The following is a 27,635-nucleotide window of genomic DNA, read 5'->3' on the forward strand; positions in this document are numbered from 1 at the left end:
CTACCCTTGATGCCTTCATAACTATAATTACCCTCCAAATATAGTGAGAAATAGATAGTGCTTCAGATGGTAATAGTGTTCAACATAATAATATTGCAATCCTTTGCATCCTATACTTATTGCCCTCCTTTGCAACCTATACAGTAATTGTGTTCCAATAGTAGCATCAAACCATATTCAGGAATAGTGCCTCCACACAGCAACAGTAACCAACTTTGTGTCTGCACACAGTAGTAGTGCCACTAATACAGTAGGAGTGCCCCACACAGAGAAAGTGCCCTTCCCCCATTAACAATGCCCCTTACTACCCCTACACAGAAATGGTCTTCATTAACAAGACGTGTGCCCTGTTTGTAAATATTGTGTGCGCTACATAAAAAATGGTCCAAAAGAACTGGTACTGTATATTGTAATTTTGTAATTACTAGTTATAGTTATAGGTCCTGAAGACCTTAACTGGTGGCAGGGGCATATTTAGGAGGGGTTTGGTGGGTCATTTGCTGTGTGTGCAGGGTGCCGGGGGGGGCCAATAAGCCACTTTCTGTTAAAGGGGTTATCCAGGAAATAATAATGATAACTTATTCTCAGGATAGGGCATCATTACCACATTGATGGTGGTCTGAGTAGTGGCACCCCCGCCGATCAGCTGATTCAGTGAGCCGTGGCGCTCACCAGAGCTCTGTGGACCCCCGTCAGCTTTCCAAGCACATCGCTGTACACCGTATAGTGGCTGTGCTTAGTATTGCAGCTCAGCCTCATTCAATTCAATGGAGCTGAGCTGCAACAAGGCGATGTGACCGATGTATGATGATGTTATGTGACTCATGGATCGCCTGGCCTCTTCTAACAGCTAATCGGCGGGGTCATAATAGTCGGACCTCCACTGACCTGATATTGATGACCTATCCTGAGGATAGGTAATCAATATTAATTCCCGGATAACCCCTTTAAAAAATGTTTTTACATATATAGTGGACCAAGGGCACCAAGTGAAGGAAAGCGCCTAGTCCAAATGGTGGAGTTGCTGTTGCCTGTCTAGAGTTTGCTGTACTAGAAGTGGACACAAACACCTGCAGTGTCTACTGGATTCAGATGTATTTGCAAACTTGTTGGGAGCTTAGGCATGGTGTTGGCGGTGTATGGAGACTTTTTAGCAATGCATCATCGGAAAAAAATATGCAAAGAGGTATCTTCCAGGGAAAAAGAACCATCTCACTAGTCTGACTAGTCAACAAGCTTTGAAACATGACAAACCTGTTGGAAAGTAAGTATAGCCTGCATTTTCTTTTCTGTCAATTTCAGTTTTTTTTTTTGTCAAGTAGCTAATAGACAAAATGGTTACTTTTATTAAAAGCGACTTAACTTTTAATAAAGTTTGGGGTTACAATTCCCAGAACAATCTTCTTGAGGTCTATGAGCAGTTGATGAATGACTCTGCCTTTTCCTGCTATGAGGCAGCGCCATCTAGAGGTAACTGAGAGAATTGTGCTCTCACCGACATTCATTCCTGTTCTGTCCTTTTTGCCGTAACAACCACAACAAAATGGTTTCCTAGCAACAAGCTTAAAGGGCAAAAGAGAATGAGCATTGTGCTGAATGTCTACAGACGTCTTCGATGGAGTCTAAAAGCTCAGGTGAGATAAGACTCTGGATCATACTGTCCCTCTCTTGTCTCAGTAGGAAAGCCTATGCGTGATTGAGTTGTAATGCTATCTGAACCACTCACGAACAAGTACATTCGCTCACACAAATAGCTTCATGTAAAGGTTCTCTATAAAAGTAAATTGGGTATGCATGTCTCCACCTGTTACAGTCTTCAAAGTACCAGATTTGTTCAGTCTATACCGCCAAGAATCCTTGTATTAATATTTCAGATGCCATGTGTCTATCCGTGGTCTACTGGATTTGTGTATGCTCGTAGGGATACTGTGGTTTTTATAACGAATCAATTAAAAATGTCTTCAATATACACCCCTCTTTTTTATTTGGTTTATTAAAGGGGTTGTCTCACTTAGGGCTCATGCACACGACCGTATGTATTTTGCAGTCCGCAAAACATGGATGCGCAAAAAATACGGATGACATCCGTGTGCATTCCGTATGTTGCGGAACGGAAGAGCTGGCCCCTAATAGAACAGCCCTATCCTTGTCCATTATGCGGACAATAATAGGACATGTTCTATTTTTTTGCGGAACGGACACAAGGAAACGGAATAACTTCTGTTTTTTTGCAGACCCATTGAAATGAATGGTTCTGCATACAGTCCACAAAAAACCCGAACGGACACGGAAAGAAAATACGTTCGTGTGCATGAGCCCTAAAGCAAATGGCATTTATTATGTACAGAAAGTTAATACAAGACACTCACTAATGTATTGTGATTGTCCATATTGCCTCCTTTTCAGGCTGGAGTCATTTTTGCCATCTCATTATACACTGCTCATTCCCAGGGGTTCTGGCCACCACTGCAGCACAGATATAATGTGGCTGGCCACCAGAGAGGCTGGCGGTTTTTCCTACAGTGTGCAAGCATGACCACCGATACTGGATTGTAGGTCCTAACCCCTGGGAACGAACAGTATGTAATGTGATGGAAAAATGAATCCAGCCAGCAAAGGAGGCAATATGGACAATCACAATACATTAGTAAGTGCCTTTTATTAACCTCTTCTACATGATAAATTCCATTTGCTGAAGTGAGACAACCCCTTTAATGGATTTCCGTAACTTACAATAAGGACTCATGTGCTGGCCATGCCCGTGTTGCGGACCGCAAATTGCGATCCGCAATGTACGGCCACTGACCGTGTGCGGACCCATTCACTTGAATAGGGTCTGCGATCCGTATCAGACGGTCCGCACCGCAAAAAAAAATTGTGTATGCAAGTCTAATGAGTGTATGCGGGCCACAATACGGGCACAGCCGGCACAACGGTCGTGTTCATGGGCCCTAAGACAGCAGCTACAAAATGATACAGCAAATTGGTCACCTCGGACAGTGCACAAAGAGACATCTTAGACATATCGTATAATGTTAGCCTATCACTTTAGGGCACATGGTTCATGGGGGAGTCAGAATAATCGGCATTGGCATCTGTGACTGTTAAAACTAAAGAACGAAAAGAACCCCTACCTGGTACCCTCTTTTTCCTTTTTATCAGCAGATCTGCTAATTCTCTGGCTCTTCTTTTGCCCTCCAAGATGGCCACGCCACTTCTCATCCTATCTGATACACACTGTGTATCGGTAGCCCAAGACACTTCCTACTTGTCTAGCCTGGCTCTTGGATTGGTCAGCACTGTTCATGTGAGCAGTGCTGGCCAATCCAAAGGCAGCAGGAAGTGTCTTGGGCTACCAAATGCACAGTATGCATCAGACAGTCTGAGAAGCGGTGCGGCCATCTTGGATTTGGATCTTGAATTGACGGATTTGTAGCCACAAAGATGAAAAGGAGGGTGCCAGGTAAGTGTTCTGTTCATTCCCCAGTTTATGTGAATTTTTTTCTTAAACTGGACGGTCGCTTTAAAATGATATGAGTGATAATTAGAAGTATCATTATTGCCTAGATGGGTAATGGTGGAACAAAAAAGGAGAGGGGAGAGGTTAGAATCAGCCTGAGGCTACTTTTACATCTGGGTTCAGTTTTGTCCCCATTCATTGTCAATGGGGACAAAACTGATCAGTATGCAACTGTTCAGTTTTGTTACGTTTTGGTGCCGGACGCAAACCACTACAAGCTGCGGTTTTGTCTCCAGTTTGCGAAACAAAACGGATCCGGCGCCCATTGACTTGAAACAGATGTATCTGGATGTATTAAATGACACAGATTCATTTCATTCTGGTTTTGAGACCCTCTGCTGGAGGATTACAATGCAGATGTGAAAGTGCTGGCCGGACCTGCGGCTGGAAGCCTGGGGGAAGGCCAGGCATGACTACGATTGGAGGGAGTGATAGTGAGGGTAGGCGAGCATAGGGTTAATAGGGGGGCAGGAAGGAGCAGTGTTTTAGGGGAGGAGGTTTAGGTGTTATATAGGGGTTGTTGGGGTGGGAAAAGGTGCCATTTTGGGGAGACAGAGAAGCGAGCAGCCTGCTAAAAACCCCAGTGACTGTTCCCGGTACCTGTTTGTGGCGGTCCCGATGTCGGACGTTGAAGCGCTGTTGGTGCAGCTTCGGGCTGCGACGGTGAGCAGAGGGGCGGACTGGTTGGAGGAGGCCATCCAGGGATTTCAGCAGGGGTCAGGGGAGGCAGGTGCCACAGCTTCCCCCTGTCGCCGGCCACGGAGGACCAGGCCTCCGGCGCGCCTCAGCCTGGAAGAGACCCCGCGGGTTCGGCGCCGGATCAGGAGCCCCTCCAGGGACCGGAGCTCCGTGGCCCGGTGTGCGCGTGCCGGGAGGAATCCTACTGCAAGGCGGGACCCGGAGAAGGGGAGGCCGGACGTCTCCTCTTTAGCAGCAGGCGGCAGGGATGCAGGACCAGGATCAGCAGCTGCCCCAGGCGGGGGTGAGCATGCCCGGCGTGGGATGGTGCGGCAGGCAAGTCTGGTGGAACGGCGGGGTCAAGATGGCGGCCCTGTGCTGGATATATTCTCGTTACTCCCACTGGAGAGATTTAATTTGGATAGGGACCGAGGGGAAGAGAAGAAGGAGGAGGAGGAAAAACGGCGGCATCGGCTGATTCCGCGGACGTTTTCCAACTGGTTGCAAGCGTTTGTGATCCTGGCTAGTGTGATTGGGGAGAAGGCGCCTGAGAACTGTTCTGCGCTGTTTTGTTACCTGGATGCGGTGGGGGAGGCGTACCGGGTATACGGGGGCCAGGGATGGCTTCGGTACGATGAGCAGTTTAGGCAAAGGAAGGCGGTACGTACGAGCATCCGTTGGGACCACAAGGACATTGGATTGTGGATGCGGGTGATGGCTCCGAGTAGGGCAGGGCAGTCCTTTCAGGGAGTAGCCAGGAGTTCCGGGCAATCAGAGCGCTCGGTGGCCTCTCAAAAGGGGTTATGTTTCTTGTTCAATGAAGGGGGATGCAAATATGGGGACAGGTGCAAGTTTAAGCACGAATGTTCCTCGTGGGGGGGGAGTCACAGGGCACAGAGGTGCTTCAGGGGACGCAAACGGGAAGAGTTGGGGGGGATGCAGCGGGAAAAGGGGCGGACGCCAATTCGGGTGGCCGAGATGGTGCCATTTCTAAATAGATATCCGAATGCGGCGGCGGAGTTCCTTCTGGCGGGTTTTAAGGAGGGTTTTCGTATTTCGTTTGTGGAGGGCGGTGTTGAAAAAGGGGGGAGGAACTTGAGGTCGGCGGCAGAGTTTCCGGGGGTGGTGTCGGAAAAATTGCGGAAGGAAGTGGAGTTGGGTCGCATGGCAGGTCCCTTTAGGGAACGGCCGATGCCGGAGTTAAGGGTGTCGCCATTGGGGGTGGTGCCAAAGAGGGAGCCTAACAAATTTTATCTTATCCATCACCTTTCCTTTCCGAAAGGTGGTTCGGTTAATGACGGGATTGCGCCGGAGTTGTGTTCAGTGGTTTACACTTCCTTTGACGAGGCAGTTCGTTGGGTTAGAGAGTATGGGCGGGGATCTCTTTTAGCTAAGGTGGATATTGAGGCGGCTTTTCATCTTTTGCCTGTGCACCCGAAGTGTCAGCATTTACTGGGTTGTTTTTGGGAGGGGGCGTTTTTTGTTGATAGGTGCTTACCCATGGGTTGTTCGGTTTCGTGTGCGTATTTTGAGTCGTTCAGTACGTTTTTGGAATGGGTAGTTCGCGAGTGGTCGGGATGGGGGTCCATCATCCATTATTTCGATGATTTTTTGTTTATCGGCCCGCCGAAGTCGAATGGTTGTTCAGTTATGTTACGCTCTTTTAAGGTTATGGTGCACAGTTTTGGGGTTCCCTTGGCATCTACTAAAACGGAGGGCCCTACTACCGTGCTGAGTTTTTTGGGGATAGTTATTGACACGGTGGCGATGGAGTGTAGGTTGCCTGAGGATAAGGTGGAGGACTTAAGGCAGGTCCTGGCGGCGGCATGCGGGCGTAAAAAGTTGCGGTTGCAGGAGGTTCAGTCATTGTTGGGAAAGCTCAATTTTGCATGCCGTATCATGCCCATGGGGCAGAATTTTTGTAGAAGATTGGCTACATCGTGAGCTGCGGGATGATTTGGGGGTGTGGGCGTCCTTTTTGGAATCATATAATGGGCGTTTGTTGTGGATGGCGGAGGTGATGGGGCAGCGGACCTAGACTTGGTTACGGACGCGGCAGGGGGTATGGTTTCGGGGCTTATTTGCAGGGCCGGTGGTGGGTGGGGCAGTGGCCAGCGCAATGGAGGGATGAGGGTTGGGTAAAAAATCTGGTGTTGTTGGAGCTCTTCCCCATTGTGGTGGCGGTAGTTATTTGGGGGGATTTTTTCCGGAATAAAAAAGTGTGCTTCCATTGCGACAATCTGGGGGTGGTGGAGGCCATTAATCAACTTTCGTCATCATCTCCACCGGTTGTGCGCTTGCTGCAGCATCTAGTTCTGGTCGGTTTATCCTTTGAATGCTTGGATTGTAGCGGCCCATGTTCCTGGGGTGGAAAATTCTATTGCGGATGCTTTGTCTCGTTGTTGGTGCACGAAGATGGATCATTCTTGTCGCATTTTCAGTTCATGGCTGTTTTAAGAGGGTGTTTGAAAAGAATGGGGAAGGACCCCTCGCTTTTTGGGAGTCATTCATTCTGTATTGGGGCGGCTACTGAGGCGGCCCGTAGGGGTTTGGGGATGATGTTATTCGTCGGATTGGTCGTTGGGAGTCCATTCGATTTCGGTCGTACGTTAGGCCGGCGTTGTTATGAATACAGTTGGTTTGGGGGGAGGAGTCAGGTCGGGGGAGGGGGGACTTCTAGTTGTTGACTTTGTGTTTTTTGTATTTTGCAGGTGGTGCGGCTTGTCTGGTCTGGATTATGGGCCACTCCTATGTTTTTTAGGGGGCATTGCGGGCGGATGTCAGGCCGGATGGAAGGCAGCTACGTTTTCCGAGGGAGGTAGCAGTGATTAGGTGGTTGGGGTAGAGGGGCATGCGGTGGAGTAGGGTGTTACCAGAATTCCACAGGTTTGTGAGATTAGATACTTCTCCGGGGGTTTTAGTGTTGCATGTGGGAGGTAACGATTTGGGTGTGCGTCCGTGCAGGGAGTTAATAAAAGATATAAAATTCGACCTGCTTCGGCTTTGGGCGCAGTTCCCGGATATAGTGACAGTTTGGTCTGACATTGTGCCGAGTAAGCATTGGAGGGAGGCCAGGTCGGTGGAACGGCTGAACAAGGCACGGATTAAGGTCAATAGGACGGTGGGTCGTTTTGTGGCGAGGAATGGTGGTGTTGTAGTGAGGCACAGGGAGCTTGAGGCGGGGGAGGGGGCGTTTTGGAGGAGTGATGGGGTGCACCTTAATGCGGTAGGTATTGATCTGTGGTGTGTAGGATTGCAGGACGGGATTGAGGTGGCTTTTTCGGGGGTGGCGGGACGCAAGGGGATGAGGTATGTCTCCCCGTTGGGTCGTGGGCGGTGGGGGGTCCTTGGAGTTAGTGGTTATGGTGGCTTTGGCGTGGTGGGGAGGGAGCCAAAAGAGGCTCTGGACTGCCCAGGGATTGGTTTATGGAGTGGCGTATGGCGGGTATCTGCCCTCGTTGTTGCCCAGGGTTACCAGTTCTGCCTCTGAGCTGGCGTTTAACGACTAGAGGTAATTTAAAAGGAGGGGCGGGGCAGTTACCCGTCAGATTTGCGGGGCTCCAAGAACTCCCCCCGTGATTGGTAACAGGCTTTAGGTTGGGTTTAGGTTCTGGAGGCAGGCCTTCAAGTGGGAAGGCCTTGGGTACGGGGTTATTTAATATTTATGTTATTTATGTTAATAAAATGGCTGCTGTGGCCAATAAAATCCACCTTTTGTGTTGTGTCTTATTTGGAAAGGGGGTATTGGAAGGGTGAACGAATTGACAATACGATAGTCAAGTAGCCTTACTCAGTCATCCACAGGGACTAAAGTGTCTGCAGATGCACACCAGGAGGACCACACCTTCTGAAACTTCTGTGGGCATTTCCAGTTCTGGTATATTACCTTCTCAAAAGGTAAGATGTTATTAATCAGGGCCTGCCTTTGTGTCAAGAGTATTTGGTGCTATGATTGCTATCCATCAGAGGGCAATAGTCTTTCTGGCCTTAAACAGTGTTGCTCGCAGGAATTTTTTTGGGTGGTACAACCATTAGATGTCATCCAGTAAACAAAAAATTCAGAATTTACTATCTAGTGTAGAGCTTGCACCCATATTAGAGCTTAAACAGAGGATAAAATCCTCTCAGAATTGCGGGTAAATAGAGCCTGACTAACATCAGTCAGGCTCTGCCCATCCGCTTTATTTGTGAATAGTATTAGTAGGGGAGCGCTGGGGCCTGATCAGTCTCGGACTGTCCCACAGGGATACAGGTGAATCCCCCGGTAGGCCCCTGAGCGAGGTGGGCCCCTAGTCTCCCACTTCCTGCACAAGTGGCACATAACACAGTAGACTCACTGCACTACAGACATATATTCAATGCACAGCACCTGAACCAGCCTATGTTCTTATAAAAAAACTTGATAGATTATTAAATAAACTCCCCAGTTTAGTATTATAGACACGATCAGAGCTGAGATGACTTCTAGGTATAGAGGAAAGCTACCAGTGTCCCATTTTCTCCAGAACCTACCTTCTCAAAATTTCTGCAGGGACCCCCATATTCAATCATCTGGTAGCATCTTGCTGCTGTGTGAGCAGGTAATATTTGAATGTATCTGTATGGTGAGCCCCCAAAATAAATGGGCCTGATACTGGGCCTGACAGATACTGGATCCTGCAGCTGAGATGAGCGCTTTGATGGGGCCCAGCTCCGATGGGGCCTGTTACATGTGAATGAAGACTGGGGGCAGTGGGGGACATTACTGGGGGCAGTGGGGGACATTACTGGGGGCAGTGGGGGATATTACCGAGGCAGTGGAAGGACATTACTGGGGGGAGTAAGTGACATTACTGGGGGCAGTGGGGGACATTACTGGAGGCAGTGGGGGACATTACTGGAGGCAGTGGAAGGACACTACTGAGGGCACTATAGGGATATTACTGTGTACCAGTGGTGTGCCCAGGGTGTTTGGCACCCGGGGCGGGTCATTTCTCTGGCCCCCCCCCCCCCCCCGCCCCAATACTTGACCACATACCTCTTACATCCAGGGACATCTCCTGTCATGTAGACCTTCTCTTTCCTCTTCTCCTCCGTTGAGAGGAGAAATTCTTTCAGCCGCATCTCGTCTCTACAGAGTTTGTAACACAGACACGTTAGATTTCTAAATTTTTCCATCAACCTCTCCATCCTGGTGCCCCCACAGTGTCATCCTGCTGCCACCCCCAATACCTGTGCCCATTGTGCCCCCAATGCCCCAGGTACTATACTGCTGAAAAAATAGTTACCCTAATAGACATAATTGGAGTCCTTTATCAAACTGGTGTAAAGTAGAACTGGATTTCCAAAAAGAGCTGTCAAAAATAAAAGGTGGAATCTGATTGGTTGCTATGGGCAACTAAGTCAGTTCTACTTTACACCAGTTTGATAAATGACCCCAAATGTTCCTATAGTGTCCACAGCAGCTATAACGTCCCCTAGAATGCCCCCAGTAATAATAATAACACCCTATATTGTGCTCCAGGTAATAATCCCTCTATAGTGTCCCCAGAAATAATAGACTGGCCTCTACAGTGCCTCCCCAATAGCAATGCCCCCATGCTGCCCCCCACACAGTAGTGCCCCCCACACAGTAATTTCCCCCACACTGCCCCCCACACAGTAGTCCCCCCACACTGCCCCCACACAGTAGTGTCCCCCACACTGCCCCCATACAATAGTGTCCCCCACACAGTAATTTCCCCCACGCTGCCCCCCACACAGTAGTGTCCCCCACACAGTAATTTCCCCCACACTGTCCCCCACACAGTAGTGTCCCCCACGCTGGCCTCCACACAGTAGTGTCCCCCACGCTGCCCCCACACAGTAGTGTCTCCCACACTGCCTCCATACAGTAGTGTCCCCCACGCTGCCCCCAACACAGTAGTGTCCCTCACCCTGCCCCCCACACAGTTGTGTCCCCCACGCTGCCCCCCCACACAGTAGTATCCCTCCCATAATAAATTGCCCCCCCCCCCACTGTGCCACACAGTATCCCACCATATTCCCCCCACGTCCTCCTGTGTGCACCCCCCTCATGTCCCCCAAAGTTGCCACATTATAAAATAAAATAAAAGTTTGCCCCCACACATCCTCTGTCCACCTCGGCCCCCTCATGTCCCCCAAAGTTGCCACATTATAATATAAAATAAAAGTTTGCCCCCACACCTCCTCTGTGCACCCCGGCCCCCTCATCTCCCCCCAAAGTTGGCACATAAAAGAAAAAAAAAAAAAAAAGAAGGAAACCCTAAAAGCTAAATACTTAACTGCGCTTGCTTGCAGAGTCCCGACACTGTGCTGCTGAGTCCCGGCACAGGCACGCGCGATGACGTCATCACGCGCGCCTGCGCCGGGATTTCACTACCGCATAGGCTTCAGGCCTACTAGGCCTGAAGCCTATGGCGGTGATCGGCGGCGGGGCAGGGAACTATGCGCTCCGCTCCCTGCCCTGCCGCAGTATGTGGGACTGGGTCAGGGGAGTCAGCGCTTCAGCAATGAGCGCTTCCATCTGTATTGATGGAGCTCATTGCTTCTGGGCCTGCTGGCACCCCCGTCAGAGCCGGCACCCGCGGCTATAGGTACATTGTGGCAGACACCCCAAACACATGGAAGAAGGTTTTTAGATGAGACTAGGGGCTTATGCACGCAAACGTATTTTTTCTCCGTGCGTGTTCCATTTTTTTCTTGCTGCCCATATGTGGAACCATTCACTTCAATGTGGCCGCAAAGTAACGGAAATGACTCTGTGTGCATTCCATGTCCATATGTCTGCATAGCTGTTCCTCAAATAAATAGAACATGTCCAATTATTGTCCACATAACGGGCAAGGATGAGACTGTTCTATTAGGGGCCGGCCATTCCATTCAGCAAAATGCGGAATGAACACAGTCGGCATCCGTGAAAATTGTGACCATCATGCAATGCTATGTGGGTAATATATCAAACCCTGCACTTCAGAATTCTGGCTCAAAAGATGCAAAATAGGGCTTTTACAATGTTTAGGGCCTACTTGCACAAAAAAAATTGCAACTTTTTGTTGTTTTGTACTACTCAGTCTAGTTTTGAAAAGTGGGTGGGAAACTGGGTGTTATTAGCTACATTAATTATCTTCACTCCAGATTTATCATTTCAACTTTTTTAAAAGTTGCAAACTGATTCTGGTAGTGGAGGGGTTGTGCAAAAAACTGGAGTAACTTGGCACTGGAACTGGAGATCGGGTGCCTTAGGCTACTTTCACACTCGCGGCAAGCTTTTCCGGCAGGTTGTTCCGGCAAAAAAAGATGTGTGCTGCCGGAAGTCCGGCCCAGTCCCATTCACTATAATGGGAACCGGCCGCAGCAAGACAAACATGCAGAGAATCTGTGGCATAACTTGAGACCGCTGTACACCAATGCAGCCCATCTAGCGTGAAGGAGTTGTTTTACCATGAAGAATGGACAAAAATCTCAGTACCTAGATGTGTTAAGCTAATAGAGACCTACTCCAAAAAACTTAGGTGGGTACTCAAAGTACAGAATTTCAAGGGTTGAAAACTTATGCACAGAGGTGTAGGTAGTCTTTCCCGCACCTGGAACAAGGTTTCAGCATTGCGCCCCCAAAGACACCCCTCGCCGCTTTTGAACACCAGGAAGTCGCTGGTGTGTCTGCAAGATGTCCACTGGATCCTGAACAAGATCCAGAGCAAAAGGAATAATCACATAAGGAAGGGATGGTAGCTGCCCGTTTGAAATCCTCAGCAGGGGGGCTCTGTGCTGCCCTGTAAGACCGAGCTATCCCAATGTATAACAAGGTAATCTAGGGCATTTACCCTTAGTGCTAGCACACAGTACTAATGCCCACATTGTGCCCCCTCTCAGTAGTTATGCCCACCTTGTAGCCCCTTCACAGTAGTTATACCCACCTTTTTACCCTTTTTATAGTAGTTATGCCCACCGTTGTGCCCTTTCACAGTAAATATGCCCGCCTTTGTGCCCCATCACAGTAGTTATGCCCACCTTTGTGCCGCTTCACAGTAGTTATGCCCACCTTTGTGCCCCATCACAGTAGTTATGTCCTCCTTGTGTTCCCTTCACAGTAGTTATGCCCACCTTTTTGACCCTTCACCGTAGTTATGCCCATCTTTGTGCCCCTTCACAGTAGTTATGCCCACCTTTATGCCCATTCACAGTAGTTATGCCCACTTTTGTGCCCCTTCACAGTAGTTATGCCCCTTCACAGTAGTTATGTCTTCCTTGTGGCCTCTCACTGTAGTTATGTCTTCCTTGTGCCCCCCTTTGACCCCTAGTGCCCTCTCCAGCTCCATTAAAAAAAACACAAATACTTCCCTGCTTCCCTGATGATGAGGCACATACTGCATTCTCCAGCAGCAGCACAACGTGCTCCCACACACATCATGCTGCTGGCTGTGCAGGAGGCTGATTCCCGGGCTTTGACAGCTCCTCCCACAGTCAGCAGCACGATGTGTGGACTGCTGGGAAGCGCTGGAGACCAGCAGAATGGTAAAGCAGAGAGCAGACGGCTCATCATGGAAATAAACCACCTGGTTGGTGTGCCCCCCAGCCTCTTCTCCCGGGGCATGTTCCCCAGCTGCCCCCCTCCCCCTGCTTATGCACATTAAAGTCCTCTTTTTTTGTCTTAATTGTTGTTTGTGGCACAGGAGAAAATGTTTTGCACCTTCAGAGTGACAAAGTGATCACCCCCCCCCCCCCCAAAAAAAATATAATAATAATAATTCCAGGTTGTAAGGCAACCAAAGAGAAATGAATACTTTTAAAAATATGTAGAGCTGGGTTGGCTCATTCATAGCTGCAGAATCAGATGAGACCATAGTATGGGAGGCAAGCATGTGCATCCTGCTGGAATTTGCTTGCGCCTTTAAAGGGGTTGTCCCAATACAACAACTTATCCTCTATCCACATAATAGGGGATAAGTGTCTGATCAATGGGGGTCTGATTGCTGGGGCCCCTGATGATTACGAGAATGGGGGTCCATGTTTCCTTGTTTGAATAGAGTAGATGACAAGCATGTGTGCTGTGATTCCATTACATTCTATGGGGCTGACAAAAATAGCTGAGTACTTGTACTCAAATGGGGGATTTGCCTCTGTTCTTGTGGTCAGCTGGAACCCCAGCACCAGCAGTCGCATCCCCCTCTGATCAGACACATATCCCCTAAGGGATAAGTTCTTGAGTTCTTGTAATAGGACAACCCCTCTAAATGCAGTTTATGGTTTTCCAGAAATCTAAAAAATGTAAAGGGTCAACGAGTTTTCAAAAAAACTTCTGATATGTAGAGAGACATATCAAAAGTTTTGATTGGTGAAGGTCTGAGTGCTGAGACCCCCACTGATCCATAAAATGAGGAGAGAGAAGCGCTTGCATATCACTCTCTCCTAACTGCAGAGAATGGAATCAAGATGGGACCATAGACTTTCTATAAAGGCCATGTCCCTCAGCTTGGGGGGAAAGCACGATATGCGAGCGCTTCTCTGTCTTTGTCTTAGTGATCGGTGGGGATTACAGCTCTCAAACCGTCACCAATCAAAACTTTTCATATATATCTATGACATCAAAAGATTTTTGAAAACTCAGTGACCATTTAAAACGTATATATAGGGATATTTACTGATTATCTATGGAAAATGCCTGCAAAATACAAAGGAAATAGTAACAGTTTGTTATCATGATGTTCCTTGGGACATCATTTATTGCACGTTACTAAAGATGGCCTTGTGGTTCGCCCGGCAGTCATTTCGTGGCGAACTTTGCACATTCGCGATTCGCCGAACAAGCGAACATATGGCGATGTCCGCCGGTGCCATATTCTTTTGCATTGCGCCGAACTTTGACCCATGACACACACATTAGGTGGAACGGGACAGCCAATTGAGACGTTTCAGCACATGGACACACCCCCACCCTATAACAGAACCCGATCTGGCAGCCATTTTAAAATCTGTGTTTTGCCAGTGTAGGAAGAGGTTGCTTTGTGGAGCAGGGACAGACTGTTAGAGACACCAAACGCTAGCTAATAGGGCCACAAAAGTCCTTTCAAGGACTGGTATAGGTGTACTAGCGATAGGTGTGATATACTGAGGGGTGTGATATCCTTATAATATACTTTCTAACATAGAAAGTATATTATAGTGCATTTGTATTGTGCAGCAGTTGTGTGCAGTTCTGCTGCGATACCGCAGCTATATAGAGGGACAAACGCTATTGGAATAACTATTTGCAACAGGTGAGATATACCTGTTGTCCCCCCAAAAAAAACTGATTGAGGGGAGTGATTTACCTGCTCCCACAAAATACTGATTAAGGGGTTTGATATACCTGCTTCCACCAAATATTGATTGAGGCCTGCGATATACCTACTTCCACAAAATACTGATTGAGGGGTGCGATATACCTGCTTCCACCAAATATTAATTAAGGGGTTCTATATACCTCCTTTCGCAAAATACTGATTGAGGGGTGCGAAATACCTGCTTCCACAAAAAACAGATTAAGGGTTTTTTATATACCTGCTTCCACCAAATATTGATTGAGGCTTGCAATACACCTGCTTCCACAAAATACTGATTAAGGGGATTGATATACCTGTTTCCACAAAATACTGATTGAGGAGTGCAATATACCTGCTTCCACAAAATACTGATTAAGGGGTTTGATATACCTGTTCCACAAAATACAGATTGAGGGATGCGATATACCTGCTTCCACCAAATATTAATTAAGGGTTTCTATATACCTGCTTCCACAAAATACTGATTAAGGGGTGTTATATATCTGCTTTCACAAAATACTGATTAAGGGGTTTGATATACCTGCTTCCACAAAATACTGATTGAGAGTTGCGATATACTGTACCTGCTTTCACAAAATACTGAATAAGGGGTTTGATATACCTGCTTCCACAAAATGCAGATTGAGGGTTGCGATATACCTGCTTACACAAAATATTGATCAAGGGGTTCTATATACCTGCTTCCACAAAATACAGATAAAGGGGATTGATATACTTGCTTCCTCCAAATATTAATTGAGGCCTGCCATACACCTGCTTCCACAAAATACTGATTAAGGGGTTTGATATACCAGCTTCCACCAAATATTAATTGATGCCTGCGATACACCTGCTTCCACAAAATACTGATTGAGGGGTGAGATATACCTGCTTTCACAAAATATTGATTGAGGCCTGCGATACACCTACTTCCACAAAATACTGATTAGGGGATTGATATACCTGCTTCCACCAAATATTCAACGTGTCAGCTGCTGACATCTGCAACCTGTGCTGCCAACGCATACGTCGCGGTAAGCCCAACACTCACCTAGGGACGAGCGCCTTAAGAAGGCACCTGCCCTCCCATCACCGAGCCCAGTGGGAGCAACACCGTTAGAACCCACGAAGCCACACTCCCGTCACTCCACTTCCTGCCTCTTCTCATTCTTTTCTCTCCTCCCACTTGTCCTCCACTCCACCTTCCACCGTGCCGTCGTCGAGTTCATCTGGTAGAAGGCAGGCTTCCGTGGCCCAAATGTTCGAGCGTAAAAAGTTGAAGACGCCGGATAACACTCTTACACAACGGCTGACCGCTGGCTTGTCGGAATTGCTAGCCCGCCAACTACTGCCCTATAAACTGGTGGACTCGGAGGACTTTAGAAAATTTGTGTCCATTGACACACCTCAATGGAAAGTACCCGGAAAGAACTATTTCTCCCAGAAGGGCATCCCAGAGCTACATGGCCATGTTTAGCGCAAGTGAATATTTCTCTGGCACACAGTGTCGGTGCCAAGATACATCTGACCACAGACACAAGGTCAAGCAAACACGGGCAGGGAAGGTATATAACTTTTACTGCCCACTGGGTGAACCTTCTGACGGCTGTTAAGCATGTAACCCGTTGCACCTGTGTGGATTTGGTGTTACCGCCACGGATTGCATACAGGCCTGCCTCTTCTTCTCCTCCTCCTACTCCATCCTCCGTCTCCTCCTCGGCTGACTCCTCCTTTTCCACTGCTACTGCCTCTTCCACTGCACCCCCAAGCTCCCCAGAAACTATTCGACATCCCAGGTGAGACGTTGCCATGCTGTGCTGCGGCTGTTGTGCCTGGAAGCCAAGAGCCACACCAGTCCTGCACTACTTTCAGCTCTGTGGTCACAGGCCGATCAGTGGCTAACCCCACTCAATTTGACAGTTGGTAAAGTGGTGTGCGACAACGGTGCCAATCTGCTGAGCGCGCTGAAACAGGGCAAAATGACACACGTGCCATTCATGGCACACATCCTGAACTTAGTCGTGCAGCGATTCGTTGCCAAATACCCCGGGTTCCAGGACACCACTTGCCCGTCAGATGTTTGATTTGTGACAGCCCCGACGCGCTGGGACTCCACCTTGTATATGCTTTATAGGCTGCTCCAGCAGCAACGTGTCGTTAACGAATACTTCTACGAACTATGCAGCAGGACAGGTTCTGGGAGCTTGGTTTCTTTTCACCGCGTCAGTGACTGCTCATGCACGACGCATGCAGACTTCTGCAGCCATTTGATGAGATCACCAAACTGGTCAGTCGCAGCCAGGGTACCATCAGTGACATTGTACCTTACACCTTCTTTCTGGAGCATGCATTGCGTCATTTCATTGATCAAGCCGTCGAGGTGCAGGAGCTGGAAGATAAGGAAGTCGCAATGCTGAATGAATTCCCAGGGGGGGGGGCTACTCCATCTGAGACAAGTCAGCAGGAGTCTGAAGAGTAGTCAGAGGAGAATGGTGGCTGGGGGGAGGAGGAGGAGCAAGAAGAGCAGGCTTTGAGGGGATCACTGGTGTTGTCTGTGGCTGGGGGGAGGAGACCGAGGACGACATTCTCCTGGGCGATGAGCAAGAGCCAGGGCGCTCCACCGCTTCCAATTTAGTGCAAATGAGGGCCTTCATGCTCCAGTGTTTGAAGAGGGACCCCTGTATAAAAAGCATAAAGGGCAAGGACCAGTACTGGGTGGCAAGGTACTGAGACCCCCGGTACAAACACAAAATGGCAGACATGTTACCAGCATCACAGAGGGCTGTCAGAATGCAGCATTTTCAGGCCTTGCTGCGAGAGATGCTGCATTCTGATGTTGCGGGCGCTGGCAGAGGAATTTCCACCCACAGCGAAACAGGTGCGGATACCAATCCTACCGTGCCTGCAAGAAGAGGGCGGTTTGAAGATGTGTTGGTCATTTTGGATATTAGATCATTCTTGCAGCCAACCTATCGACAGCCGCCCTCTGGATCCAACCTCAGGGAACACTGACTATATTGGGTTAACGGCCGATGTGGACGCTCTGAGAAGCAAGGAACCTCTCGACTACTGGGTGTGCAGGCTTGACCTGTGGCCAGAGCTGGCACAATTTGCCATGGAACTCTTGGCTTGCCCCTCGTCGAGTGTCCTGTCCGAAAGGACGTTCAGCGCAGCAGGGGGGATCGTGACCGATAACTCGCTTAGCTCACGACAGTGTGGACTACCTCACATTTCTAAAAATGAATGAGTCATGGATCTCGGAGGAATTCAACACTGTGACGACCACGTGTAATTGAATTTCCTCATGCCAGCCCACACATATCCGTCACCACCCAGAACAAAGAATGGTCCTTGTCTAATGTACTGTATATACAGTGGCATAAAAGGCCTTTTCTGTCAGGTGAATGCCTAATTTTTGGGGCCTGTACTCCACTGGCCTACAGTAAAATTGTTATCCAGTGACCGTCGAATATACCTCCAGCCATATAATCACTTGTTCTTTTCTGTCAGGTGAATGCCTAATTTTTAGGGCCTGTACTCCACTGGCCTACAGTAAAATTGTTATCCAGTGACAGCCTAATGAACCTCCAGCCACATAATCACTTGTTCTTTTCTGTCAGGTGAATGCCTAATTTTTGGGGCCTGTACTCCCGGGTCCTAAAATAAAAAATGTCTAAGCTCCAGCAGGGCACATTTTTGAGAGTTTCCCTTTAAGACGCATAAAAATGGCCCCTGGTTAAAATACATATTTTTTGTGGGAATTTTTGCCATTGATTCCCCTCTGGTATGTCACTGTCCATGTTGTGGGACTATTTGTGCACTTCTAGTAAGTATTTGGTGGCTGCAAATATGTCCTAAAGGTTTTTCAGGTTCGCCTGCCATTAAAGTCAATGGGGCCCGCCGCAAATGCGCGGTATGCTAATATTTGATCACTAACGTGCATTCGCGAATTGTCCTAGTCGATGTTCGTCCATCACTACATGTTACCCCCCCCCCCCTATGTACTGAGTAAAAATTGTAGAATGCATATACAGTCCATTAGACTACAATCATTTCAGCACAGAATAGCATTTTATTATTCAAGACATGTTTAGAAGTGCTGCATTCTCTGTCAGGAAACGTCCATCACTTACCAGTGAAGGGAAAATGTTCTGCAGCTGTGTATGTCATTATTTATTGCTTGACTTTTAGATCTCAAAGCTTTTAAAACATCACATTTACAGTATTGCTAAATGGCACCGCATTGTCAGATTTCACTTGTGCCTTAAGTGACACATTGAAGTGTTTCATATACCGTAATTCGGAATCTCTGGTTATCCTTTGCTTCCAGTTAGCAAGTGCTATCCGTCTTTACCCACCACAAAATCCACACCCTCCCATGCAGTCCATCTTCCTAATGAGAAGCTTCAAATGAGCTCAGCAAAATTATACAAGATGAATCCACACTCTAAGAGAAGCCAAAGTGGAAACTGTGGTAGAAGAAGGAACACCTCTGAAGGTCATATAGAAGCTCAACAGGAGGATGTCATGAACCTGATACCAGCTAATATTAGACACAAGTATGGCAGCTCTGTGGTTGCCCAGCTTATCTATCCAGAGCAGGTAAGATGTGTGGTGTAGAAACATTTTCTTAAGTCTGCTCCATAACTTTTTAAAATAAGCTTTTCTTCTTGTCCCACATAGGCAAGAAGCTGTTTGAATGAGGAGGAGAGAGCACATTGCCACCAAGGGTATTGCATACCAAGAATGAGAATAAAACCATGTTTCATCGAGGACTATCGACATAGGATCTATCATGAACTGGGACATTGCCTCCGCAGTAATCTGTTCCCAGGTCTTGCTCAGTCTCTTGTCGCCTACCTTCAACTTTCCCTTCTCTTTGGACTTCTTGTCTTATCTTGTCTTATGATTTTGTGTTTTCATAATGTTCAAAATTGTTCCCTAAAGTGACCCTCTGGTTCAGGAGTAAAAAATCACATTAACTAAAGAACACGGCCTAACAGCCCTTGATTGGCACCGGTGATATTCCTTGAACAGAGTGCGGTTCCTCACTTTACTACACATTAACTAAAGAACAAACAGAACACTTACCTGCAGCAGATCCATCATTTCCCAGGCTGCACTACTGTCATCCAGGTTGTCCGCACCACTTCTCAGACTATCTAATGCATATTGTGTATTTGGTAACCCAAGGAACTTCCTGCTGCCCTTGGATTGGATAGCACTGCTCACGTGAACAATGCTGACCAATACAAGGGCAGGGCTGGACAAGTAAGAAGTTTCTTGGGCTAACAAGTGCACAGGGTGCATCAGGTAGTCTGTGAAGCGGTGCAGCCATTTTGGATGGTAGAAGAGGAGTCCGAGAATTAGCAGATATGCAAATAAAAAGATGAAAAGGAGGGTACCTGGTAAGTGTTCTGTTTGTTCCCCAGTTAATATGAATGTTTTTTTCTTGAACCATACGGTCGCTTTAAAGGGATATTGTTGTTATATCACGTTATTCCCCACATAAAGGATAGGGAATTACTATCAGATCAATGGGGGTCTGACCGCTGGGACCTCTTCAGATCACGAGAACCTGAGACCCGTACCCCATGTGGCCCTCTAAATGAATGGAGCAGCCGATCGAGCATGCACACTGACGCTTCCGTCATCTCTATGGGACTGCCAGAGATAACTGAGTACAGTGCTTGGCAATCTTGGTCACACCCATAGACTTTAAATGGACGATCAGCGTCCATGCTCAACCACCACTCCATTCAATCTCCTCCTTACTGCAGTCATACAGTAAAAAGGAATGAGGGTCTCCAAACCTCTGTTCTGCTGATTGTGGGGTCCTAGCAATGGAGTCCCAAGCAATCAAACATTTATTACCTATTTTGTGGATAGGTGCTCCATGTCGATTGTAGGACATCTCCTTTAATGCATTTTGCTATACATGTATGACATCACCTTGTAGTGAACATATGGAGCGGGCTCACACTTTGAGCTCACGCTGTACTTGTTGGGTACTGGCTTTATAATACAGCTGACACCCACTGGCAGTGATCCTAGATTGGTGATGATGTCGATCTTTTGCGGTTAGACAAAGGGAGGGGGCTCCCTCTGTCCTCCGATTGGAACACCAGCCTTGAGAAGACTCCCAGCACTGCTATAGCAAACTGCCTGCTAAACTGTGCCTGTGCTTAGCAGGCAGCCTGTCAGAATCACATAGACTGCAATAGTATTGTACTGCAGTCTATGGTACAAGTGATCAGAAGATCGTTTATAAAAGTCCCTATAGGGGACTACAAATTGCAGTAATTTTTTTAAGTAAAAAAATATATAAATAAATAATAAATCAAATAAATTAAAAGATAAAAAATTCAAATAATCCCCTTTCACAATTTTACATATAGGTACTGCCATGTCTAAAAAATCTCCAAAAATATTTTTCCTGCATGGTAAAGGCCGTAATGAAAAAAAAAAACTCAATACACCACTTTTTGGTCACCTTGTCCCCACAAAAACTGAATAAAAATGTGATCAAAAGTCATACATACCCAAAAATGGTACCAATAAAACTACAGATTGCCCAGAAAAAAAAAAAGCCCACACACAGCTCTGTAAAAGGAAATATAAAAAAGTTATGGGTGTCAAAAATTGCGATGCAAAGAAAATTTGTATTTTTTTGCCTTTGGGCTCTCTCAGGCACTAGGGACCAGGTGCAACATCAGGAGAGTCCATCTCTTTTCAATCAGGATAGCATGCTGTCTCCAGTCAGTGGGTGACAGAGCATCAAAGCCTATGATGAGTTACTCCTTTCTATTGCTCACTTGTTACATTTTGCAATGTTATTTTCTCAGCCGGTGTATGCGAAGCTGCCACTTGTCAGCGAGTATATGAAAAGCTGTCTCTTGCCTGACTTGTGCTGTCTGATGTTGTAAATCAACCTCTGTTCTGACTTCCCAATCTAGTCACTATCAGTTCTCCACTCTTGTAATATATGATGTCATACCTCTTGCAGGGGCGCCCATAAAACATAATAGCTTGGTGCATGACTCCTATACGGCAGAAGTGAATGAGAAGGGAAGGCTGGAAAGACACAATACTCATCAGTGGTATGGAAGGAGGACCGACGAGTTAGGTATGTATCATTTTAGTTAAAGCCAATATGTTTGAGACTTTGCTTGTGTGCCTAGAGACACAACTTGAAGCCCCTGGTATACTCTGCTTGTGTGCTTAGAGAAGTAACTAGAGGTTCCTGGAACCCGATGCTTAATCTGTACCAGGGTACCCAACTATAATTTGATAATATTGGATACCACTTGTGTGGTAGAGGGAATGTTTTGCCCTGTATGTAACTGTGACTTCTGTGCCCCCTATAGTGTGCATATTATTTTATTAGGCTACTATACTTTTATTTATAATACACCTATCTATAGCTGTCTCCTCTGCAGTTACTGTAGGTGAGCTAGGCGTCTTCATATCCTTGGGGAAAAGAATATACAAAATAGACCGCTTAAAAAAAACTTTGCCAGCAGGTTTAGGAGCTTATATATAAAGTCATACTTTATTTCTCATAACTTCTTCATAGACATGAACACTCCTGACCCTTCCTACCCCCTACATCTGTTACTGGGTGAGAATTAGACATCAGCATTACACATAAAATTATTGGTGATCCCACTAAAATCAACAATCAAGAGTATTGTCCCAAGATCTATATTTATCTATATTTACAGGATTAGTGATAAATGTATGATCCCTGGGGGTCCCACCACTTCATTTTCACAACATGGCCGCAATAAGTACAAGTTTGAATACAATATTGGTCGAACGTGCTGGACTGCCACTCCATTTGACCTCCTCACTCGAGGGTTGGGGGTGTGGGTTAGGATGATGCACTAAAAAGGAACGGGATAAGGGCCATTGTTCTAGGGACCCAGCAATCAGACACTTATCACCTATCCTATGGATAAGTGAGAAATGTTGATCTTAGGAGTACAGCCCCTTTAGATAGTGGACCCAGGAGCTTCAAGCTACACCTCTGAATACCAGTACAGACTTACAGCTGCTGGGGGTTGCTGTATCAGCAACATAAGGGTGCCTGGCAAAAGACAACCCCTGAGGTCTATATTGTGAAACATGGGGGCACATTTATTAAGACCGGCATTTTAGACGCAGGTGGTTCTGCCGAAGTTATGAAGAGGCGCTGATCCTCTGCCAGTTCTAGATGTAAGACAGCTTCCTAGCTGTCTTACATTTAGACCTTTTTCTACGTTTTTTTCTACTAGCTGTTGCGATGCAATCAGTGCCTGATTAAGTGTCAGCTTAATAAATGATTGTGTTTGGCCCACATGAATACAAAAATTGGATTGAAGGGAGTCCTGTTCCTGACTCATCTCTGGGACAGGACTCATCTCAGGTTAATTTGCATATGTATCAAATCATTTTTTTTTTACACAATAAAAGCACACAGAGCTATGGGGACTGGGTATTGCAGATGTGCTAGTGACCATCTAGCAACCCATGTCCTTAACTCTATACACAAAATCCCGGTGACAGGTTCCCTTTATACACTCAAAAATTGGATTAGCCCACCCATCAGGTAGATATACTCTACTTTATCTACAATACATGTAGATGGTCATTTTATGCATTTTATTTTATCCACAATACATATAGATGGTCATTTTATGCAGATTTTATATTTTATTTTCAGAACAGTATTACGGTAAATTGTAAAATAACCAATAAATATTTGTGAAGGTTTAGAGAATAAGGGATTTTTTATAGAGTGAAATTTGTGACTGTGAAGATGAGTAGAAATAGTACCTTTTATGTACTGATAGCAGCAAAACTTCTGAATTGTTTGAACCAGGTTTTCACTGTAATGTCAAAGGGTCAAAACAATTTTCCAGTTTTTCTAGTTTATCTATGTCCCTATTGACATGACCTTCACAGGACTGCAGATATCTTCAGTGAGGACAATTGGAAAGGCAACCACATACGCTACGGTATAGCAAACACACAGGCCTAGTCTAGTGGGATAATTCTGCATGACGTCATTTTGAATATGGCAGTGATCCTGTGGCTGACCGGTGTCCTCTACTTTTCCAGGCAGGTGGCATGAGAGGAACTTTAATTACCTCAACCTAAAGAAGGCTGTAGAGCAGAGAACCAGGGAGACTCAGAAGTGATACATGACAATAAAACAACTTCCCAATCTGACTCTTTTTATAATGAATGCACCATATTTCAGCTTTGACGTAATTTTTCTCAACCACTGTTTCACAATTGTTTCTCATTCTAATTGTATTTGTCTAGTAGTTTTCTTTACCGTCAAGTATGAATTCAGGTTTTTGACCATAAAGGGACTAATCTCCCAACCTAATCAACAACAAAAACATTATATGTAACCGACAGTGGACATGGACCCACTGAGCCAACTAACCAATTTGACTTTGGGCTAAACCCTTTTAACCCCTGTACAGAGATCTGGACTTCACTGCAGAGAACCAACCAGGCTGTTACCTCCTGGAGTAGTCCTGGTGTATTTGGAAGCTGACCCATGGTGATCAGAAATGCCAGTGCGAAGCACAAGGGATCAGGCAAAAGAGTTAGTCTAAATATAAACCAAGGTCAGGGCAGGCTGAGTATGCATGTAATCTAGATAGCAGATCCAGTCAGGCGGCAAGAAGCAAAACAAGACACAGCCCAAGGTCAGGACATGTGATGTGACAGCAGAATCAGTAGTCAGGCTGAGTGTGGTACACAGGTAGTCCGACATTAGAGCACACCTACGCTGGTTACTAAATACCAAAACAACCTAAAGCTCAGACACCCTCCTTCTGAGGAGGACATCTTAAATACCCAGGGAGAATCAGCCTTTGGCTAAGTACACATTTGAAAGTGCATGCGTTCACTCTTGGACTCTTAAAGGGCCAGCACATGCACTGCACCCTAGGAGACAAGTCAAGAAAAGCCTAGCAGCACATGCAGGCCTCAGCTTGCAGAAGTCACAGCCTGCGCTGGCGCCACCAGCTAGGACAGGAGAGAGAGCGCGGCAGCAGGTGGGGACCAGAAGGCAGAAAGATGCGGTGTCCGTGCCCACAGGAGAGGGCGGGCACCGACTGCCAGGATATCAAATTGACTTTGATCCGAATTCCAGGAAAAATTTGATTGGCCACAAAGCCTAATTTCCTCCTACTTCGTGGTAATAAATACATTTTCTCTAAAATGGCAGTAAAAAAATAATAATACATACTCACCTAATCCATTTGCACGTGAAGAGGCTGTCGCTGCCATGTTGATTGAAGATATCGTACAAAATCTTGCGCGGGGAGATGAATGACTTCAACACACCAAGCGCGATGATGTCATCAGCAGTGTCTTCAATCAAGATGGCTGCGATGGCCTCTACATGAGCAAATGGATAAGGTGAGTATTTTATTTATTTTTACCCTGATTAACCCTTAAAAGGCCTAAATGGTAGCCTCAGATGCCACAATGATGGGGGACAGCGCGAATCGCGATCGCCGTTCCTCGTCATTGCGCCTGCTACATACAAAGAAATGCACTTTGTGAAGCAGCCGAATCGAATTTTTCATAACTTCGCTCACTACCTATGATATTATGCATTGGGGGACCCTAGGGAAACAGAATTTTGGAGGTGAATATCAAGTTTAGTCCGACTCCGTAGTCTTTTTAACAACGATTACATACAATATATTCAATGTTCTCTTCAGAAATTGTGAATTTTCCCCAGAAATTTATAGCACAACTCCAGTTATATTCATGGGGTGTTGATTTGGGCTGCTCTATTTTGGATTTCCATACTGAAGAACCGAATTAGCTGAATTGATAAGGCAGGTAGCCACCAGCGAGTATGGTCAACTAAACTCGATGGGGGAAATGTATCAAGATGTGACTTTTGTAAGTGAGTTTTGCTTTGATGTAGGATTGGTGCAGGGTGCAACAAATTTATCAAAAGTCTTGTAAGTGATAATTTTGGTGCATTTGTAAACTATCTAGAAATGCTTCTCCACCTTTCACTTGCTGGTGTGCGTTTGCAACTTTTTTTGCAAGTTTGCAAGTTTTGCAAATTTTTGCAAGTTTAAAAAGTAGCATTGATAAATATGTAGAAAGCCATTACCTCACCAAAGAATGGCAACCTTCGTGACACTTTTCAAAAGTGGCAAACATGCCATTGAGTGAGGTTCCTTCATACAGCAGCACTGATATCTGCGAGTATGACTGTGACAGTAGTGCCATATGGAGTTTGGTGTCAGTAAACCCTTAGGGGGTCATTTATCAAACTGATATAAAGTAGAACTGGCTTAGTTGTCCATAGCAACCAAATGAAAATGAAAGGAAGAATCTAATTGGTTGCTTTGGGCAACTAAGCCAGTTCTACTTTACACCAGTTTGATAAATAACTCCCTTAGTTGTTAGAGGGAGGTAGAGATGAGTGAATTGTTTCCACTGGTTCAAAATTCATTCCGAATTTCCCAAATAATTTGGATTCTAACGTACCCAAATTTCTTGTGAAGACCCACATGTAATGACCACTGGAAATGAGATTTGCAATCCAGTTCTTCTTCCAAAAGGACAAGATTACTGGGTGTCCCAGTATTATGAGTCATGCAAATACATTCTCCTTTCAAAAGGACAAGAGTACTGGGTGAAAATTGCCCTGGTTAGCTGAGTGGCCTTGGGGGTACTCTTGTGGGTGCTCTTTCTGACTAGGGAGACAAAGTATGCATGAGAAGTATTGTAGTCCAGCCAATGCTGCTCAGAGTTTCTAGAAAAAAGTGGTGTTCTCTCTCTCACTTTCTCTCTCTCTAAGCATATTTCATTTGGACCAGAAACATCTTTCAAGACATTTGCTCATCTCCAGTGAGAGATATAATTTAAAATTAGGAACTCCATTTAAAATGTTTGAAATGTTTTTTAATCTTATGTAATAAACTTGGTAAATGGGTTCAGATTATTTATTAAGTTTTTTCTTCCCTTACTCTTCAGTGATCTTACTCTCATAACTTATCATCTTCTGATATCATGTCGCTAACTGCTTTTATTCTTATTGTGTAAGCCATTTGGTCTGAAATGTTAATGAGAAGGAAGGCCATAGCCAAGATCCTGCAGAGCCAACTTAAACCATCTTGTGCTTTCCCACTCCCCATCCGGACTAATGTTCCCAAAGATGTTCCTCCTCCAACATCTCCACCACTACAACCACCAAAGAAACCAAGAAGACAGAAACACCAGACAAATAATGGGAAGCCAGAAGTGCATCTTCCTCCAGTCTCACTACCCAAAGAAGAGGATTACTTTTGGGATTTCTATGATAAATCTATTTAGTAGTCTCAGACAAACAGACAGAACTTTATTACCTGACAATCTTCAGGAACCACCATCAATGTTCATTTGGCTAAAAACTGGTCCTGGTCATATAAATGGCATACAGGTGCTTGGCTCATTACAAGACAGACCTCTGAACTATAACTCTAAGATTCCATTCAAATTATGCTGCTGATTTACATTTGGAGTATACTCCCGATGTGTGTGCAGAACTCCCAACATATGCAACTGTATGCCAATTTTGAAAATTGAGCTATGTTCATGATATAATAAATATAGGTAAAAAAAACCTGCTCTATAGAGAGGTTTCAGTAAACTTACTGCCTGTTGAACTGCTCGAAACAGAATGTGAATAGTGGCCACAATGCTGATGTAGAGATTATGCTAGCTGACTATTTAATAAAAATGTTCTCTGGGTATGATTTCAAAAGACTGCCAGCAACCTGTCCTAGAATGTGAGGAGGTCTGGTTGCCTCCACTTGCAGAGTTGCCTAAGGGTGTGTGAGGGAGTAGGGACTCGCCACTCACTACACTCTGGCACTTGCATATACTATATATTGGTGAGTGCTCCTGTCAGGCTGTTTAGCCATGATGGCATATTGTAGGCAGGATCACATCATTACCATCTATTGTAGAGCAGTGTAATGAGGGCCCGCCCACTCACACCCTCCTAGGCAGTTCTGGAAGCCGAGGCAAGCAGTTCTTTTCACATTCTAGGACAGGTTGCTGGCTGCCATTTGAAATCATTCCCAGAGAGCCCATTTAAGGTTGGTGCCCCATAACTGCTC

At 46.1% G+C, this 27,635-nt stretch overlaps 1 protein-coding gene across 3 annotated transcripts; it reads left to right on the top strand.

The window, feature by feature from the left end:
- The first annotated feature begins 1,551 nt into the window (after positions 1 to 1,551).
- TEX33 (testis expressed 33) lies at positions 1,552 to 27,424 on the top strand. Of its 3 annotated transcripts, none has more exons than XM_040407591.1 (5): positions 1,552 to 1,634; positions 18,833 to 19,104; positions 19,186 to 19,336; positions 21,509 to 21,628; positions 26,579 to 27,424. In XM_040407591.1, exons 1-5 carry the CDS (start codon positions 1,616 to 1,618, stop codon positions 26,845 to 26,847), a joined length of 831 nt encoding a protein of 276 aa, XP_040263525.1. In that variant the 5' UTR covers positions 1,552 to 1,615; the 3' UTR covers positions 26,848 to 27,424. The 3 variants fall into 3 exon arrangements, with proteins under 3 accessions (XP_040263525.1, XP_040263527.1, XP_040263526.1); XM_040407593.1 differs by having other exon boundaries at positions 26,509 to 26,712; XM_040407592.1 differs by lacking the exon at positions 26,579 to 27,424 and adding an exon at positions 23,605 to 24,391.
- Positions 27,425 to 27,635: the final 211 nt, after the last annotated feature.

The sequence above is a fragment of the Bufo bufo genome, chromosome 9, assembly GCF_905171765.1.
Source record: "Bufo bufo chromosome 9, aBufBuf1.1, whole genome shotgun sequence".
Taxonomy (NCBI): domain Eukaryota; kingdom Metazoa; phylum Chordata; class Amphibia; order Anura; family Bufonidae; genus Bufo; species Bufo bufo.